At 41.6% G+C, this 21959-nt stretch overlaps 1 protein-coding gene across 1 annotated transcript in view; it reads right to left on the reverse strand.

Moving 5' to 3' along the window:
* The window catches only part of ntrk2a (neurotrophic tyrosine kinase, receptor, type 2a), a 596947-nt gene that overhangs the window by 460915 nt on the left and 114073 nt on the right, over positions 1–21959 (reverse strand). Inside the window, exons 9-11 of the mRNA XM_070861343.1 lie at positions 19364–19396; positions 14138–14232; positions 1457–1556 (exon numbers count right to left, since the gene is read on the reverse strand). Of these exons, the coding sequence (XP_070717444.1) occupies positions 1457–1556; positions 14138–14232; positions 19364–19396 (228 nt within the window). The remainder of the gene's footprint in view (positions 1–1456; positions 1557–14137; positions 14233–19363; positions 19397–21959) is intronic.

Here is a 21959-nt window from a genome sequence, read left to right on the forward strand (position 1 = left end):
TTAACACTTTGCCGTCTCTGCAGTCAGCAGTCATTTGGAAATGAGTTGACTTTAAAATGTGCATTTTAAAAGTCACCGGTGAAATTCAGTGCTAATTGGATTCATTATGATCCCATACTACCTGTGGGTCATAGTTATGTTTGGGTTTACACATCGGTTTGCTACAGGATAGCATCCAGTACAGGAAAGGATGCCAATCTCCTGTAGGCACAATAAGAACTCTGTTGGATACATCATGTCTTTGCTTGCTAGGAAGCCTGACAAGGCTCCAATGATTTGCTTCTTCACAAGCAAAGCAGGAATATCTCATCTCAGCTGCAGACATTTTAAACATTTTTTTTTACATTATATTGTTTCCATGGGATCATTTTAGGTTCAATATATTTCTCTTACAGAGTACTGTTTTCCTTTAGAGTATAATAAAAAGGAAAGCACTAAATTCATTAAAAAAAACAATGAGAGGAGAGATAGAGGGTTTAAGGGAGGAATTTCCAGAGACTAATGCTGAGACAGCTGAAAACTGTGTCACCAATAATGAAGCAGAAGTAAGTGGAAGCTCAGGAGGCCAGATTCAGAGGACTGAAGGGCGCAGGCTAGGATATAGAGCTGGAGAAAGTGTGATTGTGGCAAGACTGTGGTGCAACTGTAACCAAGAATGAGGATTTTGAATTTGATGTATTGGGGGACAGGGACTAATAGAAATTGGCAAAGCCAATGTTCAGGGGCAATCAACATGAAAACAACCTACACGACCGGGCACTGGACAGCAAATATGTTGATTCTGTTACATGAGGATCTAACATCCCTCAAGATAGTCCTTCAGTCATTTGATAATGTTGCAAAGTCTTTATTGAACTGAGCTGTTACTACATAAATGAGATCCCTCCTACTTTACTTCTTTCTTTTGTGATATTTTCTCCCTTTACAGAACACTCTTCCTCTAGCCAGTGGGGTGAAGTATACTTTTCCAAACAGTCATATTTGATTCCCCAAGAGGAACAATTTATTTTTGTTGTACTTGGCAACCTTGCCAAGAAGTGGTGAAAGTCATAGAGCCGAAGCAACTGAGTTTAATTGATTGTTATCATCAAGAAGTAATTTTTCAATTATGAGTCATCCACTTAATCCCTTAAATTACAAGTGAGGAGGGGGAAAAGGAAGGGACACCTGCCTAAAACACCACATGAATTTTACATATTGTTTTACTGGCTCGTTTTGAATTAAATGACAAATTCATACGTAATTGGCAAAATATTTCACAAAATCCAAGATACTTACAAGGAGTTACACTGAACATTTGTGTGGCATATTGTTCTAGAGGTTTTAATAGTCCATCAATTCAATGAAGTTATCAAATCCCAATCCAATGGTTATTAATTGCAGGCTGAAGTAATACCTCTCCACTCAGCTTGAATAGAGTTTTATTTACAACACAACAAAATTGTATCTTCCTTACCTTTCATTCCAAACTTTGAGTGTTTTCCAAACTTGAGTATAATTAGCATTAGTATCAATCCAGTGCATGCCAATGCTGTAATCCCAATGACAACATACACCTGAGATAGAAAAACCTTGATATTAGGAAACACAAATCAGTTTTTGTTTAAACTACATCATCCTTAATTATTCTATCTTGGTATTGTAAATGTAGACAATCAATTATGCTGCAATATTTTCTTGTGTTATTCTTGTTCACTTGGAATTTTGCATTCAGAAATGGGGCATCATCTGGGGCAGGGAAAGCCTAAGCTTCCTTTGTGGGGCCCAAATGAGCATTCCTTCTCCTGACCCCACAAAGGAAAGAAAAAACACTTACAATTTTTGGCTTCCTCTGGGATGATTCTTTTCTGTCCTAGGTTGGACTGGTGGGAAAGCACAGCAGCTTCACACTCAGGCCAGAGCTAAAATTGAAGTCAGATCTCGAGAACGTCATCGCATCCGACATACATATGTAAAGAAGGACTCCTCCGGCTCTGGATGCATTTCCTTGCCACCTGCGCAGGCAGATGGTGGCATACTACTGGTGGTTCCAGGACAGGTAAATGACTTAAGGCATTTTAACTTCCTACCTATCTGGTTTCAGCCAAACGGGTAGGGTTAAAATCACCCCCATGATGTAGTGGTTGAAATGGGAAGTTAGATACAAAATTGCCTCATGGACCACAACTTTTAACAACATAGGAACAGGACTAGGCCATTGAGCCCTTAGAGCCTGTCCCGCCATTCAATGAGATCATGGCTGATCTGCGACCTAATTCCATGTATGCGCCTTTGGCTCATATGCCTTAACAAAAGGCTATCAATCTCCGATTTAAAATTAACAATCGATCTAGCATCAATTGCCGTTTGCCAAAGAGCGTTCCAAACTTCTACAACCCTTTGTGTGTAGAAGTGCTTCCTAATTTCACTCCTGAAAGGTCTGGCTTTAATTATTAGACTATGCCCCCTAGTACGAGAATCCCCAACCAGCAGAAATAGTTTCTATCTATCCTATCTATTCCCCTTAAAATATCTTGAAAACAACGATCAAATGACCCATTAACCTTCTACTTCATGTGTGGACTAACCAGGGCTTTGTATAGCTACAGCATAACTTCTACCCCACTGAATTCAAGTCCTCTAGATATAAAGACCAGCATTCCACTAGCCTTTTTGATTATTTTGATTACCGTAATTATTCATCTAATTTTCCCAAACTATCCACCTCCCTGGACAGTGAATTTCACACATTCACCACCTGAGTAACATAGTTAAATCTATACAGTCTGTGCACCTTCTCTCTATCAAACTTGAGTCCTTGTCCTTTAGCTGCAGCATAAGAACACAAGAAATAGGAGCAGGAGTAGGCCATTTGACCCCTTGTGCTTGAGATCATGGCTGATTTGATCTTGGCCTCAATTCCACCACCTTGCCTGCTCCCCATAACCCTGGACTCACTTAACGTTCAAAAATTCTGTCTATCTCCACCTTAATATATTCAATGACCCAGCCTTCACAGCTCTCCGGGGTAGAGAATTCCATAGATTCACGACTGGCTCAGAGAATAAATTCCTCCTCATCTCCGTTTTAAATGAGCGACCCCTTATTCTGAAACTATGCCCCCTAGTTCTAGATTCCCCCGTGGGGGGACACATCCTTTCTGCATCTACCTTGTCAAGCCACATCAGAATCTTATCCGTTTCAATAAGGTCACCTCTCATTCTTCTAAACTCCAATGAGTATAGGCCAACCCCGCTCAACCTTTCTTCAGAAGAGAACTCCTTCATCTCAGGAATCAACCTAGTGAACCTTCTCTGAACATCCTCTAATGCAAGTATATCCCTTCTTAAATAAGGTGACCAAAACTGTATGCAGTACTCCAGGTATGGTCTCACCAACACCCTGTACAGTTGTAGCAGGACTTCCCCACACTTATACTCCATCCCCCTTGCAATAACTAACCACCGGCTAACTAACAGAAAACAGAGAGTTGGGATAAACGGGTAATTTTCAGGTTGGAAAACTGTAACTAGTGGGGTGCCACAGGGATCAGTGCTGGGGCCTCAACTATTTACAATCTATATTGATGACTTAGATGAAGGGACCGAGTGTAATGCAGCCAAATTTGATGATACAACGATTAGTGGGGAAACAAGCTGTGAGGAGGACACAAAGAATCTGCAAAGGGATATAGATAGGCTAAGTGAGTGGGCAAAAATGTGACAGATAATGTAAATAGTTGAGGCCACAGCACTGATCCCTGTGGCACCCCACTAGTTACTGTTTGCCAACTGGAAAATGACCCATTGATCCTGACTCTCTGCTTTCTGCCATTTAGCCAATCCTCTATCCATGCTAAAATATTACCCCAACCCCATAAGCTCTTATCTTGTGCAGTAACCTTTTATTTGGCATCTTAACGAATACTTTCTAGAAATCCAAATACACTACATCTACTGGTTCCCCTTTATCTACCCTGCTTGTTACATCCTCAAAGAACTCCAGAAAATTTGTCAAAAATTATTTCCCTTTCAGAAAACCATGCTGACTCTGCTTGACTATATTATGATTTTCTAAATGTCTTGCTACTACTTCCTTAATAAAGGACTCCAGCATTTTCCCAATGACAGATGTTTAGACTAACTGGTCTATAGTGTCCTGCTTTCTGTCTCCTTCCTTTCTTAAATAGGGGCGTTACATTTGCGGTTTTGCAATTCGTTAGGACCTCTCCAGAATCCAGGGAATTTTGGTAGATTACAACCAATGCATCCACTATCTCTGCAGCCATTTCTTTTAAATCCCTAGGATGTAGGCCATCAGGCCCAGGGGACTTATTCATCTTTAGTCCCATTAGTTTGCCTAGTACTTTCCTCTAGTGATAGTGATTGTTTTACCTTCCCCCCTCCCTATAGCCTCTTGATTATCCATTAGTGGGGTGCTTTTAGTGTCTTCTACTGTGAAGATCGATACAAAATATTTGTTCAAAATCTCTGCCAGTTTCCTGTTTCTCATTATTAATTCCCCAGTTTCATCCTCCAAGGGATCAACGTTTACTTTAGCTACTCTCTTCCTTTTTATATACTTGTCAAAGCTCTTACTGTCTGTTTTTATATTTCTTGCTAGTTTACTCTCATAATCTATCTTCTCTCTATTATTTTTTTAGTTGTCCTTTGCTGGTTTCTAACAATTTCCCAATCCTCTGACCTACCACTAATCTTCACAAGATTGTATGCCTTTGTTTTCAATTTGACACCATTCCTTACTTCCTTAGTTAGCATGGATGGTTCATCCTTCTCTTAGAGTCTTTCTATAGTGGAATATATCTTTGCTGAGAGTTATGAAATATCTCCAATAATGGCTGTCACTGCTTATCTACCGTCTTATACTTTAATCTATTTCCCCAGTCCATTTTAGCAAACTCTGCCTTCGAACCTTTGTAATAGCCTTTATTGAAGTTCTCACCCTCAAACTGAATTTGAAATTCTACCATGCTATGATTACTTTTCTCTAGAGGATCCTTTCCTATGAGATCATTAATTAATCCTGTCCCATTACACATTACCAGATCTAAAATAGCCTGCGCCCTGGTTGGTTCCACAACGTACTGTTCTAAGAAACCATCCCGAATACACTCTATGAACTCTTCCTCAAGGCTACCTTTGACATTTGATTTGTCCAATCAATATGAAAACTAAAATCGTCCATGATTATTGCAGTACCTTTCTTACAAGCCTCCATTACTTCGCGATTTATACTCTGTCCTACAGTGTGGCTACTGTTACGGGGCCTATAGACTACTCCTACCAATGATTTATTTCCCTTATTATTTCTTAACTCCACCCAAACTGATACTACATCTTGATCTTCTGAGCCAATATCATTTCCCACTACTGCACTGATCGCATCCTTTATTAAAAGAGCTACCTCACCTCTTTTTCCTTTCTGCCTATCCTTCCAAAATGTCAAATAACCCTCAATATTAAGTTTCCAGCATTGGTCACCTTGCAACCACGTCTCTGTAATGGCTATCAGATCATACCCATTTATTTTTATTTGTGCCGTCAACTCATTTATCTTGTTACAAATGCTCTGTGCATTCAGATTTTAATTTTGTCTTTTTACCTGTTTTCCCTATGCTAACCCCACTTTCTGAATCACCCTTATGTTTATACACTCTGTCCTTTCCTGTCACACTCTGGTTATCATTACCCCTATCGCTACCCTGCACTATTGCCTTCTCATTTCTCTTTGACTTTTTAAATTTCTGCTCACCTGAACCCTCCCCCCCACTATTTAGTTTAAAGCCCTATCTACAACCCTAGTTATTCGATTCATCAGCACACTGGTTTGAGCATCGTTCGAATGCATAACTTCTACCCCCTTGTATTCTAGTCCTCCAGATATAAAGGCCAGCATTCCACTGGCCTTTTCGATTATTTTCTGTACCTGTTCATGACATTTTAATGATCTATGTACCTGGATATCCAAGTCTCTTTTGACCTCTGCTGTTTTTAGCTATTCACCATTTAGAAAATACCCTGTTCTATTCTTTTTAGGTCCGGAGTGTTTGATTTCACATTTGCCTAAATTGAAATCCATTTGCCACAGTTTTGCCCAATCACTTAATCTGTCGTTATCCCTTTGTAATTTAATGCGTTCATCTACACTGCCTACAATGCAACCTATCTTTGTGTCATTGGCAAATTTGGATATATGACTTTCTATGCCATCAGCTAAGCCGTTAATAAATACTGTGAATAGTTGAGGCCCCAACACCAATCCCTGCGGGTCACCACTAGTCACATCCTGCCAATTTGAGTACCTGCCCATTATCCCTACTGCCTGCCCCCTGCCACTAAGCCAATTTCTTAACCAGGTCAATAATTTGCCTTCAATTCTGTGGACTTTTACCTTAGTTAACAATCTCTTTTGTACGACTTTATCAAATACATTCTAGAAGTCCATATAAATAACATCCATAGACATTCCATTGTCCATTAGTTTAGTCACCTCCTCAAAAAATTAAATTAGGTTTGTCAGGCATGATCTACTTTTCACAAATCCATGCTGGCTCTCTCTAATCAACTGAAAATATTCAAGGTGTTCAGTCACCCTATCCTTAATTATAGACTCTAGCAATTTCCTGACAACAGATATTAGGCTAACTGGTCTATAATTCCTTGGTTTCCCCTCACTTGCCATTCTTAAATAGCGGAATGACATGTGTAATTTTCCAATCTAATGGGACAGTTCCTGAATCGAGAGAACTTTGGAAGATTATAGTTAGAGCATCTGCAATGTGCTCACCTACTTCCTTTAAAACTCTGGGATGGAAACCATCTGGTCCTGGGGATTTGTTACTCTTTAGTGCCATTATTTTCTTCATTACTGCTATTTTGCTTTCGTTAATTTTATTGAGTTCCTATCCCTGATTCAATATTAGTTTACTTGGGATTTCCTCTACTGTAAATACCGACGCAAAGTAATTATTCAACATGTCTGCCATTTTCTTATTATTATTGACAGTATCACCGCTTTCAGTTTTTAAGGAGCCAACATTGCTCCTGACTACCCTCTTTTTCCTAATATAATTGTAAAAATTCTTTGTTGATTTTGATATCCCTTGCAAGTATCTTTTCATGCTCCCAAGACTGGCAAATGTCCTTCAATGTAGACAAGTGTGACTCTGAAATATTGCCTAAAACCAAATTCCAACTGCGCACATATCTTTAGCTTCCTCTGAGCCATATATAATTAATTCCTGTTTACCACAACTGTATCTTGAGTATCATTATATGAGGAGTTTATTAAGCATTATTAACCTTCAGCTCAATTAATAGAAACAGTCTCAAGGCTACAAACCAATGATCAACATATTTTTGTCTAATTCCAGTTTATTGCAATTGAAATGCTGATTTAGAAAAAACTCTTAAAATTCTAATTTAGTGGGTTCAAAGAGATGAATGCACTTTTTATGTTATGACTTTCATAGTGACATAAATAGTAGAGCTACTGAATCTCATTCTGCTCTCCACGGTGATCCAGCTAAGTTGCTGATCCAATAGTGAAGCGCTATGATCTGATAGCTGAAGCCAATACAATGGCCCCAAAACCAAGAACATGTCAATGGCCCTGATTTTGATTTCTGTACCAGACCATTTTACAGGGAGAACAGAGCAGTAGCCAGACTAAAATGACAAAAACAAACATACCACTGACTTCCCACCTGAGCCCTGCCTTCTGTCATTTTTGAGCAGGCCTCAATTTAGACAGCCAGTGCTCTCACTGGAAATGGGCAGCAGCTTCATTAAAAAAAAGAAAAAGAAAGACTTGCATTTAAAAGCACCTTTCACCGGATGTCTCAAAGCTCTTTACAGCCAATGAAGTACTTTTGCAGTGTCGACACCGTTGTAATGTAGGAATGGCGGTAGCCAATTTGCGCACAAGCAAGCTCCCACAAACAGCAATGTGATAAAGACCAGATAATCTGTTTTTTGTTATGTTGATTAAGAGATAAATATTGGTCAGGACACTGGGGATAACTCTCCTGCTTTTCTTCGAAACAGTGCCATGGGATAATATACATCCACCTGAGAGAGCACACGGAGCTTCGGTTTAATGCCTCATCCGAAAGACAGCACCTCCAACAATGCAGCACTCCCTCAGCACTCCACTGGAGTGTTAGCCTAGATTTTTGTGCTCAAGTCCCTTGATTGGGGCTTGAACCCACAAACTTCTGACTCAGAGGCGAGAGTGCTACCCACTGATGTGAATCAGGAGTCCTATGATGTTGATTTGGTGCAGTTAAGCAGAGCATCTGCTGAGTGCTTGATCTGCTCACTCTCCCCAAAAGGCTGTAGATACTGGGACTATTGGAATTTTCAAGACTGAGATAGATAGGTTTATGTTGGGTAAGGATATCAAGGGATATGGAGAAAAGGAAGAAAAATGGAGTTATGATGCAGAACAACCATTATCTAATTGAATGATGGAACAGGCCTGAGGGACTGAATGCCCTACTCCTGTTCCTATTATTCTTCCATTCCAATATTCCACTGCACAGTGCAGGAAAGAGCCAGAACCAGCGTTTCTTAAAGGGATGCTGGCAGGAGCACTGGAAATAAAATAGAATTTATTTTCACTGTATGGGCAGCTGGATGAGCATAACTGCTCCCCCTTCACTTTGCTGCTAAACCACCCCCTTCAATAATGCTGTCCATTGCCCCCATGTCCTATCAATCCAGCTGTCCTCTTTTAACCCTTGCTGCAGGCCCATGTTCGATGGATGACCCTATGGATTTCCATTCTCCCCAAAACAGTGAGTTGCCTATCAGTACTTAGAACGTACTGGCAACTCTCTGGTTGAAAGAAACTGAGCCCTCACCATCAGGTTCAGGTGTCTCGCTGGCAACATCGGGCGGGCATTCCAATCCCTCTAATCGCTGCTCACCCAGTGTTTGCTGAACCGACAGTGTCACTACACCATGATGGACATTGGACCTGCCCCACACCTACTATTAGCAAAAGTCTAATCGCTGAGCCTCGTGGGTAATGAAAAAAAAGAAAGACTTGCATTTGTATAGTGCCCTTCATAACCACTCGACGTCTCAAAGTGATTTGCAGCCAATGAAGTACTTTTTGAAGTGTAGGCACTGTTGTAATGTAGGAAATGCAGCAGCCAATGTGCACACAGCAAGCTCCCACAAATACATAGGATGTGTGTAGCACATCAGTTACTCACACATGGACCTCTGAAGAGACAGTGCTACTCTGAGGCCTGGAGGAACTGGAACACCCAGATTGTGAAGTCAGTGCAATATGGATGACTCACATATGACAATATTATGCAATGAGCCTCAATTTCATTTCCTAAGTTAATGTAACAAGGATATCAACATTTTATGACTGGCAGCATTGACTAACTTTATATATAATAAAGTACATTGTCATTGCTCTTTATGGGCTAATGAAGATTAGTGCTCAGATGTTTACTATAAGTTGGTAGTAATTTCATTATCTGAGGTTTATTACTCTATTCAGTCACTGAGTCCAGCAAATTCATAATATTTGACCATCAGGACCTTTAGCAAACATTTATATATTTTTAATCAGATTAGTGGAACCTGATGTTATCTTATTTTTGTCTTATAATACTCCTTGTGAAACACCTTGGGACATTTCACGACATTACAGACGCTATACAAATATATGTTGTTGTTGTTTCTGTAGATCAGCAGCAAATTTGCAGATCCAGTGGGTGATTTTAACCCTACCGCCTGGTGAAAACCGGGCAGGTGGGCAGTTAAAATCACCTAGGTTACTTACCTGCCATCAAGCCACTTAGATCCCACCAATTGCAATTTTTATGCAGACTTCTGGACGGGCAGCTAGCTGTCCAGCCACTGCGGTGTTTCTTTAAATATGTAGATCAAGGTCCGATGATGTCATCAGACTCTGAGTGCAATTTAACTCTGGCCTTAGTGGGGAAACTGCTATGGCGTTCTTGCCAGACCGAAGAGACTGGGGACCTGGCAGGAAGGTGAAGAGGTTCCAACAGGTAAGGTTTTTTTACTTTCCTTTTTGGGGCCAGAAGGAGCAGGAGTGCTCCTCCAGGTCCCACAAGGAATGTTTAGGTCTCCCCTGCCCTAGATAACACCCCGCCCCCATCCCATCACCACCTTTCCCATACTTATCTGAGCGCCGGTGGCCAGATTATGGCCGCCCAATTTTACGGAGCTGGGAGCCCAGGAGTTAAAATAGCCTGGGCCTGATTTCTGCAGTAACAGGTGAGTTTCTATCTCACCTCGCCACCAACCCGCCCAAAACATACCGGGTGTTTGAAAATAAAAGCCCCAGTTATTCTTGGATCTAACTGTATAAATACTGGGAGCCAGCTCATTGATCCAAACTCCTGCAATCCAACTTCAAAGAAGGTCCTTTTGTTGATATGAAAATAATTAAGTCAGGAAAACTAGGTTAACTATTGATCGTTGTTCAATGATTCATCCATTCTATTCCATTTGTCTTGCTCTACGTTTATCCCTCCAACTTTAATTCCTATCCCTAACCACACATTCATCCAGCTCTTAACTATTGTAAGGCCCTGCAGCTACATGATGCCCTAAATCTCTGTGGATCAAATGGATAAAAAATTGGATCAAAGATACAAATCATTACAACTTTTTGTAATTATTAAATAAACAAAGATGCTATTCGTGATTACAAGCTACAGATCCTCAATAGTGTGCTGATGTATCTATCAAGCAGAATTCAGTTTTCAGGAAAGGTTTTGAACTTAATTCAAGTTCCAAAGTTTCTTGAATTGGGTCAGTTCAGGTTAATTTGCTGAACACTTATATTTGACCCAATTTTGACACATCAGGTTGACCAATCTTTCAACGATGAATTCATATGCAGAATAAAATGTACCTCTACAGATCTGTCCTCTAATTTCCCCTGATGTCTCAGTGGGTGTTAGCCAAGTGGCTGGAGCCATAGGGCTCAAGTTTCAGCTCGAGTTGCTCCTATTTTTTTGGAGCAACTAGTTTAGAATGGAGTATTTTAGAAATTGCAATTCTCGGCATTTAGTTTGCTCCAATTCTAGTGAGTTAGAATAGTTTCATTTTAGAACAGTTTTTTTTTCAAAAGGGGGCGTTACCAGCCATTTACGCCTGTTTTGCAAGTTTAGGCAGCGAAAACTTACTCCAAACTAACTTAGAATGGAGTAATGGAGTAAGTGTAGATTTTTGTACGCTCAGAAAAACCTTGCCTACACTTCAAAATCAGGCGTAGGGAACGAGAGATTGCGGGGGGTGGGGGGGAGGAAGGAAGTTTACAAACATGAAACACTTCACTTTTACAAATAAAGAGCCATCATTGATAATAAATGATAAATAAATCAATAAATCAATAAAGCAATGAAAAAAAATTTAAAAATTAAAAATTAAAAAAATAATACAAAATCAATCAATAAATAAAAAATTAAGTTTCTATTCACCTACTGCAGCACCGGGAGCTCTCCAACAGTGTGCTGGGAAGGCCCCCCATGCCCCCCCCCCCCTCCAGTGTCTCTCTCTCTCTCTCTGTCTCTGTCTCTGTCAGTGTCTCTCTTTCTCTGTCTCTGTCAGTGTCTCTCTGTGTTTCTGACAGCGAGGGGTGAGAGGAGAGAGGGGGGGAGGAGGAGGGAGGGGGTGGAGGAGGGAGGGGGGAGAGGAGGAGGGGGGGGAGGGAGGGGGAGAGGAGGGGGAGAGGGAGTAGAGGAGGGGGGAGGGAGGGGGATAGGAGGGGGAGGGGAAGGGCTGAACAAGAAGGGGGGAGGCTGAACGGGAGGGAGTGGGGGGAGGCTGAATGGGAAGGAGGGGCAGGGAGGCTGAACGGGAGCGGGGGAGGCTGAACGGGAGGGGGGAGGCTGAACAGGAGGGAGGGAGGCTGAACAGGAGGGGGGGGAGGTTAAATGGGAGGGAGGGAGGGTGAATGGGAGGGAGGAGGGGGAGGCTGAATGGGAGGGAGGCTGAATGGGGGGAGGAGGATGAACGATTGGGGGGGGGGGAGCTGAATGGTAGGAAGGGGGGGTGGGGGGGGAGCTGAATTGGAGGGAAGCCCGAGTCCCAATCTTCAATGCCCAGGGAGCACATTTGGCCAGGGCTAGGGGTGGCGCGCTTCAGGCCCCTCCCACGCAGCATCGCAGAGATTCGTGCTGTGAGGAGCTACTGCACATGCGCGCACACTCTAGCATACATGTGCAGAGGTCCCGGCACTGTGGCTCCACCCCCGACCCCTTGTGCTGTGCCACGCCAAAGCCGAAGATGTCCTGAGGAGCTCGGAGAATCACAAGGTAAGTTTTCGGCACCCTTTTTATTTCAGAAAGTTGGTGCACCTTATGGAGGTGCGCCGTTTTTACAGAGGGTGGAAACTTGGGCCCATAATAACTAAGGAAAGGTACCGTCTTTTTTGTCAATTTTTTGCACTTTTCTCTCTTTTTTCCCAGTTCTACATCTCTCAGCTGACCTGCTTTGCCAGTGCTGCTCTGTATCTGGCTGCTCAGAGGTTGCACAAGAGTGGCAAAGGGTGGTTGGCTGTTCAATTTACCCTCCGTTTCTGTGGAGAAACATCGCCACCCAATATCACGCCAACTGATATCACAGCCAGGATCAGAAACTGTTCAGGTCGGAATCTCAGGGTGACCTTCAAGGTTTCTGTCTGTATACTGGGCACAAGCATTATTTACACTTTCTATGTTGATGTTGCAAAGAGAAAATAAGGTGACATATTAATATTTCAAAAATACATTTAAAATTTACTACTGCTGATTGTGTGTACAGCTTCACAATGCAATTCAAAATAGTTTATTCCTGCTTGCTCCCTATTATCCAAAGAGGCAAAGTTCCAATTTGGGCTATTTACAACTAGCCTAGAGAGTCAACAATAGAGAAAGCTGGAAATCTCAGCGGGTCAAGCAACATCTGTGAGGAGAAACAGAGTTAACCTTTCAAGTCGATGATCCTTCAAGGGTCATCGACCTGAAACGTTAACTCTGTTTCTCTCCACAGGTGCTGCCTGACCCGCTGAGATTTCCAGCTTTTTCTGTTTTTATTTCAGATTCCAGCTTCTGCAGTATTTCGCTTTTGTGGAGAGTCAACATGCTGTAGCTGATCTTTGCCAAGAAATTGCAAAGATGTAAAAACACTCAATAAAACCATTTCAATTACATAATTACAGAATGTGCCCACTGGGAATATTAACAAGATGTCCTCCAGGCACTGAGGAAATTTAAATTAAATAATATATGCATTTTAGATTTACGTACATGCTAAAACTCAGAACTCTCTTTGATGTCGAATTAAAATAACTTTATTGAATATTTTTTAAATCCTGAAAATAATGATCTGCTGCATACCAGGTTCAGGGACGGTGGTCAGAGTGTGATAGTGATGCTGTGACCTCACCAATGGCGAATGACTATAAAAGGTCCCACCCTTGTCATTTTAGAATTTATTTGATATCGCAATGGTCAAAAATATAAATGTAGATGAACGAGGCCTTTTAGCTCAATCTTCCATAGGAATCTATCTCCCTCCATCACAGCATCTAATATGATTGCAATTATTATTCTATAAAACACCCATGTGACACCCAGCTACCTTTGAACCAGTCTTGGCATTCTCACCTGAGTCAGAAGGTTGTGGGTTCAAGTCACACTCCAGAGGCTTGAGCACATAATATAGGCTGACAACTGAGTGCAGTACTGAGGGAGTGCTGCTCTGTCGAAGTGCTGTCTTTCAGATGAGACATTAAACCGAGATCCCGTCTGCTCTCTCAGATGGATGTAAAAGATCCCATGGCATTACTTCGATGAAGAGGAGGGGAGTTATTCCCACTGTCCTTGCTAATATTTATCCCTCAACCAACATCACTATAAAAAACAGATTGCCTAGTTATTATCATATTGCTGTTTGTGGGACTTTGCTGTGTGCAGTTTGGCTGCCACATTTCTTACATTACAACAGTGACTACATTTCAAAAGTACTACTTTGGCTGTATAATGTTTTGGGATATCTTGGGGGTGATGAAAGCTGCTACATAAATGTAAGTCTTTCTTTCACCTTACTGTGTGAAGCAGTCTGTTCTTTTGGGTACTAATCATTCCTATGGTACTTACAGCAATACCATCTTCCATTGGCTTTTCTGTGACAATAGATGGACCAATTGCAGTTGAATTGTCTGAGTTCAAACCAAGCATACCGTCATATAATTCTGCAAGTGAGAGATATAAAACATTTCAAGTATTTTGTTAGCAGTTTTGACCAACTATCAGAGTAACCCTAGTATGGTTATAAGAACATTAAAAAGCTGCAGCAACCTTTCTCTGGAATATGGATCAATATCCAATGCTCTGATAGGGTATTAGCAGTACTTCTATCAAGTCCTTCTATATTCCCTACTCCCGTTTCAGCCCAACTGAGCCTTCCTAATCACTTTTGAGCAGCCTTCCCACCATACATTACTAACCTGACCACTACTGCACACTGCCCCCACTGGACGTGGCCATGAGTGATAATACAGACAACAGATTTATTTTAAGTGATTTTTGCTGTAAAAGTATTTAACGAAACCTCATTATTTCCTAATTAAATTCTATGTTTTAATATTACGTGGAATTACATAGAATTTACAGCACAGGAACTAGCCACTCGGTCTATGCTGGCATTTATGCTCTACACGAGCCTCCTCCCACCCTACTTCATCTAACCCCATCAGCAAATCATGCAATTCCTTTCTCCCTCATGTGCTTAACTAGCTTCCCCTTAAATGCATTAAGTGAGCTTCAAAATTAATCCTGATAAAGTTGCATTCCTGTAATTGTATTCTATGTTGTCAACAATATAGAACCAAGATAAATAGAACTGGGAACTTGCACAAAGTCTGACAGCAAAATAGTCCATCTATTCAGTATTAGATCAGACATGATACATTTCTGTGCTACACAATCATCTTAATAGAATGCAAATACAAAATATTTCAATTTGAGGAGCAGATTAATTTTAATTTGCAATTCTTTATACATTTTCTTGCTTAATCTGTTGTATAACGGTTAGTTTACTCATCCATTTCAATCACCTATTGGGAAGGACATGGGCCCTTGACAATAACCTGGATCAAAACAGCTCAAAACTATTATTTATTACTACAACATCTTGTCATTTGGCATAATGCCTGCACTTACTAACATTTCTTGCAGAGTTTTCTGAGCCCCAGTGTTAGTATAGACAAGTTCATTAACTTCTGAAGCAGTATGAGGTGTAACTAAAAAGATTAGACCTGATGATGTTTCTGTGTGTCTGCAATGCTTTCCGTAAAGAAGATGGCTCACTGCTGAATTAGAGTATCACCTTGATAGGCTTTTAGGCAGGCCAAGAAATTATCAACAATTCTTGACAACGTAATGATAATTGATCAGAATATCTTACCCTAACTGACCTATTTACCACCTACATTTTGGCCTCCTTACCTATGGAAGGATTGGAGTGAAATTCCATAACGCTGTAAAACAGGCACAGGCACCGCGATGAGCGATATGCCTGCGTCTGTTCAAGGAACTTGGGCAGCACTTCAAATTCGTGCTGCCTACTAATTATAATAATTGTAATAATAAGTGCGCAAGACTATCTTTACTTAAAGCTAGTATGCACCTTGTAAGAGCAGTCTGCACCTCTTAAAGCTGAGCTACCTTCTGCTGAACAAAGATGTTAAAAGTGCTTCAGCGTTAGCCCAAATGGCACAAAAGTCCAGGGAAAAGGCACCCAGGGTCTCGGATGCATGCACGCCAGCTTTGTGCAGGGGATCAACATTGCAAGAGAGGTCTTCTACCCACAGGGGTCCCTCCAGAAAGAAGGATGTGGGACCAGATCGCCAAGGTAGTCAAAAAGAAAGACAAGACTTGCATTTATACAGCGCCTTTCATGACCACCCGACATCTCAAAGTGCTTTATAGCCAATGAAGTACTTTTTTTAGTGTAGTTACTGTTGTAATGTGGGAAATGCAGCAGCCAATTTGCATATAGCAAGCTCCCACAATCAGCAATGTGATAATGACCAAATAATCTGTTTTTGTTATGTGGATTGAGGGATAAATATTGGCCAGACCTCCGGGGAATAACTCCCCTACTCTTCTTCCAAATACTGCCATGGCATCTTTTACGTCCACCTGAGAGAGCAGACGGGGCTCATCCAAAAGACAACACCTCCGACAGTGCAGCACTCCCTCAGCACTGTACTGGAGTGTCAGCCTAGATTTATGAACTCAAGTTCCTGGGCTGGGATTTGAATCCACAACCTTCTGGGTTCAAGAACAAGTCACTGTCAGAACTGTCAGCCCCAGGACCATCATATTCCATATCCCACCAACTGCACCACTAACCTTAACCACTACTCAAATCACCATGCTCCCAGTAACTCACCTACCAACAATCTCTACCAAACACCTCACATACATAGCTTCACCTCTACCCCTTGGAGAAGGCAGCCCTGGTCATTCTTGGCAGGGGCATGGCTGAGCCCTTGACCAGCAGCTGGGCTGAAAGAATACAAGATGCCAGAATCCTCATACATTATGCTCCTTCTCACATCCCACTTTCCCCTTATCTCACAATATCTTCTGATTTACAAGCTGCACGTGTAAGCATGCACCTCTTGCTTTACTGCCCTCCCTTCACTAAAAACCTAGCCTTGTGCTTTCCTCATCTCAGACTCCCAAGAAGTGCGGTCTGCCCAGTCAGTGGTTGACCAAGATGAAGTAGAGGAGAGTGAAGAAGAAGAACACGCCCAGCCACTTGCTGCTCGAGGTCATTCTGCAAAGCCATCCCGCAGTGTCCCCCACTGAAAGTCAGAAGCCTTCCACCAGCCAAGTTGTAGCCACTGTGGTAGTACTGCATAAGAGCATGAGGAGAGGTAAAGGCACATGCAAGACACTCACTACAGGAATGCACAAGAGTGATTCGTTGATTTTTTGATGTAATATTGGAGGCATGTATGTATAAAGTTGATTTGGAAAGTTTGATTTGTGATGGTTTTTATTTCAGCATTGTGGCCAAGAGGACGCTGTGATGGTCAGTAACAGAGAGAAGGTAAGGTGTGGGAAATATGTTGAGAGTGAAATTGGGACTGTGTTCTCTGGTACCACAGGCGAATGATTCGATCCCAGATATCCCGGCCAGAAAGGGGCGGTCTGAGTTGCCTCCTTCCTTCTGCTTCCTCCTCATCTGCATCTTCTTCTTTTTCCTCATCGTTCTCCTCCTCCTCCTCCCTCTGTGAGCAGCTTGTCCTCTTTGCAGCCTCTGCTCCATCTCCATGTCATGCTGCAGCCCAAGGGGGAAAATGAATAGAGCCCCCAGGACTGGGAGCAAGTGGTGTTCTCAGAGGCCTTCCTTTAAGAGCCAAAGCCTTGCAAACATCCAGCAGCACTCTCTGCACACTTTAGCAACTTTTTAAATGACTTACACCAAGCCACTACTCAAATAAAATGTGACGAAACAAGTACAAAAGCAAGGGGAGAAGTTCGGAGCATTTGCGCCTCCCATTAGTGCCTCCGGGAGTTCCGCTAAAGTTTAGCGGCAGTTGTAACCAGTAGCACTCTGCTCCAATGTGCTGGCGATGGTGACGTTATCACTGTGCTCAGCGACCTGTTTTCACTCCGGAGCAAAAATTCGGTGGTGCCCCCTGAGAGCGATGCCCACGCCAGCTTCACAGGTCATGGGGCAATAATATAAAGGGAGGTGGGGAATTTTTTTAAAAAGCGCCCTTCTTCGTCGATCGCGAGGTCCATGCTGCGATCTTGCAGCCCAGCACTACGTGTGTGCGCCGGGCTGCTATCACCCCTTTCTTTGGTGGTCCAGGGATGGCACCATTTCCCGCCCACAGAGTCGGCAGCTTGGTCCTTCCCTTTAATGAAGGGGAGGACCCTGTATACACGGCAGTGCTACGCATCCCACCGAGTAGCATTGCGAACTCCGCGGTATTTTACGCTCCACTTGCTCTCGGGGGCAGTAAACCGAATATAGGTCATGGGGTGGGACTTACGTGCCTGGCGCAGTGTTACTGTCCCCAAACTAATTTCTACCCTCAATAATCTAAACTTACCTGACAGTTGCGTGTGTAACTTTAAGAAGCGGTGGTCAGGTTCCATCATACAGCCGAATGCACATTCTGATGTACATGCTTTGGAGAGGCCGTTAAAAGGAGCGGCGTCATCTAAAGTAGCAGGTTGTTTGTCAATTCAGCACTGGACGCTGATTGACGTCACAATCTGACTAATTACTATATTTGCAGCAAGCACAGGTAATGACAGCGCTGTCGACTGTCCAAAATGTTCCATGCCGGAAGTGGGTAAAAGCGAGGCGGTCGTCATTTTTTCACCCAAACCAGCCTTATCAGCCAACGTTAATGGACCAAATACTTGTCTTAGAGGGGGTGCAATGAAGGTTCAATAAATTGATTCCTGGGATGAGGGCTGCCCTATGAGGAGAGAATGAGTAGACTAGGCTTATATTCTCTGGAGTTTAGAAGAATGAGAGGTGATCTCATTGAAACATATAAAATTCTTAGAGGGCTTGACAGGGTAAATGCTGAAAGGTTGTTTCCCCTGGCTGGCGAGTCTAGTCCTCGGGGTCGTAGTCTCAGGATAAGGGGTCAGCCATTTGGGACCGAAATGAGGAGACATTTCTTCACTCATAGTGTTGTGAATCTTTGGAATTCTCTACCCCAGAGGGCTGTGGATGCTCAGTTGTTGAATATATTCAAGACTGAGATAGATAGATTTTTGGGCACTAAGGGAATCAATAGATACGGGGATAAGGCAGGAAAGTGAAGTTGATGTAGTTCAGCTATGATCTTACTGAGTGGCAGAGCAGGTTCGAGGGGCCAGATGACTCACTCATGCTCCTATTTTTTAAGTTCTTATGTTCTTACAACAGAACACCTCAGAAAAAAAAAACTCATCTCTGGCTGCAATCAGATGTTATTTTACTTTATCAATTTTCTGTGCTCAAGAGGTTTGTTAATGCCGAGCAACAGGAACTCAACATCAGCATCAAGCATTCGCAGGTCAGGTGTAACATGGTTAGATACAGGATAAGACTATTTTGCTCCGACCTCAGAAGAGTATAAAAATGCAATTTCCTACACCAGTCGTTCTGTGACCACTTTAAGTCAAATTACTGATTTATGTCCCTAATAGTGTCAAATTAAAAATCGTTTTGTGCTGTGTGTCCATGCCCATTGAGACTTCCAAAAGGTTTGTCAATTAGAAGGACAGAAGGATTACACAGACGTTCTTCTCCAGTTTATATCTTACAATAAATAGCAAGACATCTCTTGTTGCACCACTTACCATAAAATCCAGGATCTGTGATTGGTTCATTGCCTAAATTTAAACAAAAATGCATAAATAGGGATATATGTTCTAGAGGAAATTAAGGGAACCTCTCTTCGTGCCAAAGGTTAATTAATGACCTCTGATCACCATACACCTGAACTTTTCTAACAAGCTTCTTGTGAGATACGTTATCAAATGCTTTCTGAAAATTCATAGATATCCGACATTTACTGCATTACATTTTTCTATCCAATTTGTCACCTCTTCAAAAGCTCTTAAATTGTCAAACGTGACTTGCCTTAGCTTGAATTAAGAGTTTGTTTACAATTGACATTAGACTTACTGGTCTATACTTACCCAATTTATTTTTCTCTCCTTCTTCAAAAATATTTTTTTATCAGCTATTCTCCAATCCTATGAACAATTTGAATATTTAATGAGAATTGAAAAATTGGGACCAGAGTCTCTGCTATCTACTGCCTGACTTCTTTCAATAGTCTAGGGTGTAGATCATCAGAGCCAGGGTACTTATCCACCTTGAGTTCTGATAATTTCTTTTAGAACCAATTCCTTTTCTACAGCTATTCCATATCCTCCTCTAGTACACCTCCATTCCACTTCCACCATCATTCGTAAAAGCTATTGCAAAATATTTAATATCTCCCACATACTTTCATCCTCAACAATTAGATGTTTCATTCCTGAGTGGTTCTACTCTCTCTTTAATTATTCTTTTACTTATATGCCAATAAAAGCCCTTACTATTTCCTTTTATGTTATCAGCTGCTCTTTTTCACATTGGCCCACAAATACAGAGTGTGCATGGACCTGGGAAGGCATCGCAAAAGCTGGTTTTCAGCGCACAATGCGCATGCGCTGAAAAACGGCTTTTCCGATCTGTCAAGCTCCAACTTGACAGATCCTCTGCATCTCGGGAGCGAGGACATTCGCATGGGCAAGATTGTGGTATTTTCCCAAATCCTGCCCAGCAAATATCCTGAAAACTGTTGCACCTGATTAAAGCAGATGCATAGCCTACTTTTACAGGCGTAAGAGTTTAAAAACATTGTAAAATAAAATTTTAAATGCACATTCATTGTTTAAAAACCCTGCCCACTACAATAAGTTTAATTTAAACCATAATTTAAAAAACTTTTTAAAAAATCAAAATTTCTTTTTCCTAAGACATTTATTAACTTTGATTTCAATTAATTTTAATTATGTGAGGTGTATTTTTTATTTTTTATTATGGTGTTTAGTGTGTTTGTTTTTTTCTTCCCATTGCTATTAATGAGAATGCTGTGGAATACTGTACCTGATTGGTTGTGCGGTCACACGTGACGGCACCTTCTGCGTCCGAACCTGGAGGATGGGAGCGCACTTCGCAACGTGGGAAGAGAAGGCCTCCCCAACGCAAACGCAAGCTCCTCCGTGACCATCAGGTACTTTCATAAAAGTTCTCCAGTCGGAGGCATTCATCCGAAAGAAGCCTCTGACCGGAATTTCAGGGCCATTATCTTTTAGCCCTTCTGATCTGCCTTTTAATCATGATGTTTTAAAATTAAGTACACTACGTTAATTTTATAAAACCCTTCATAGTTTAGTTTTAATATCTCTATTTATCTAATGAACTCTATTCTTTGATGTACACTCTTTTTGTTTTATGGAAATATAATTACTGTACAGTATAGATTCGAAGAGTTCCCACATCAACATCAACTTCTTCTCCACCTTTACTGTTCAGTTAATTTGGGCAAGATCCCTTCTTACCTCACTGAACCTTACTTTATACTAGTCTAGCACCTTTATATTTGAATATTCATTGTCCTTCTCTATTCTAAAGTTGAACCTAACTATGTTGTGGTCACTTTTTCCCAATTGTTCTCCTGCTATTCTTTCAGTTATTTGCCCTACTTCATTTTTTAGAAGTAATTCACAATGGGCTGAATTTTCCATGGTGGTAGTAGGTGTGGGCGGGTCAGGTGGGAAAGTGTTTTTTTTTACAGCAGGTCAGGAACCCGCTGTCAACTCACTCCCACATGCTTTCCCACAGGCATGTCTGTCATCGTGGAGCCGACCTGACCTGCAACGGTGGTGGATTAAAATCATTATAAGATACTTTACACTTGGCACTTAAGAGCCTTTTCCCCCTACTTCGTAAATTTCCCTGCATGGCCACAGGATTCACACAGCTTGGGAAGCATGTCTGTCAACCTGAGGTATGAGTTCCATGGCCATTGTTCCAGCTGATTACTTGACAGCCTGGAAAACAAACCAAAATAAAAACATATTGATTACACCAGCTAATGGATTGAAGATTCTATTCTTCTTGAAAGCTGTTGCCTTCCAACTGTACAGTAATTGCAAGAAATTGATCTGCACTATAAAAATTGACATATACCATTTAAATAATTTTTTGTGTTGTTTCTGGTCAGGTTACTCTCACAGTATACTGTGCTTGTCCAGTTACATGTTAAATCAAGTAATCAACCGTAACAATTTCATGCTCATCACTCATTCCACTGGTTCAATTTGCTTTTAGTCCCTGAACATGACTAACTTAATTTTCTAGCCTGAGACTTTAGGGTGAATTTCTGCAGAGGTTCTCTCA

The sequence above is a fragment of the Pristiophorus japonicus genome, chromosome 1 (genome assembly GCF_044704955.1).
Source record: "Pristiophorus japonicus isolate sPriJap1 chromosome 1, sPriJap1.hap1, whole genome shotgun sequence".
NCBI classification, from domain to species: domain Eukaryota; kingdom Metazoa; phylum Chordata; class Chondrichthyes; family Pristiophoridae; genus Pristiophorus; species Pristiophorus japonicus.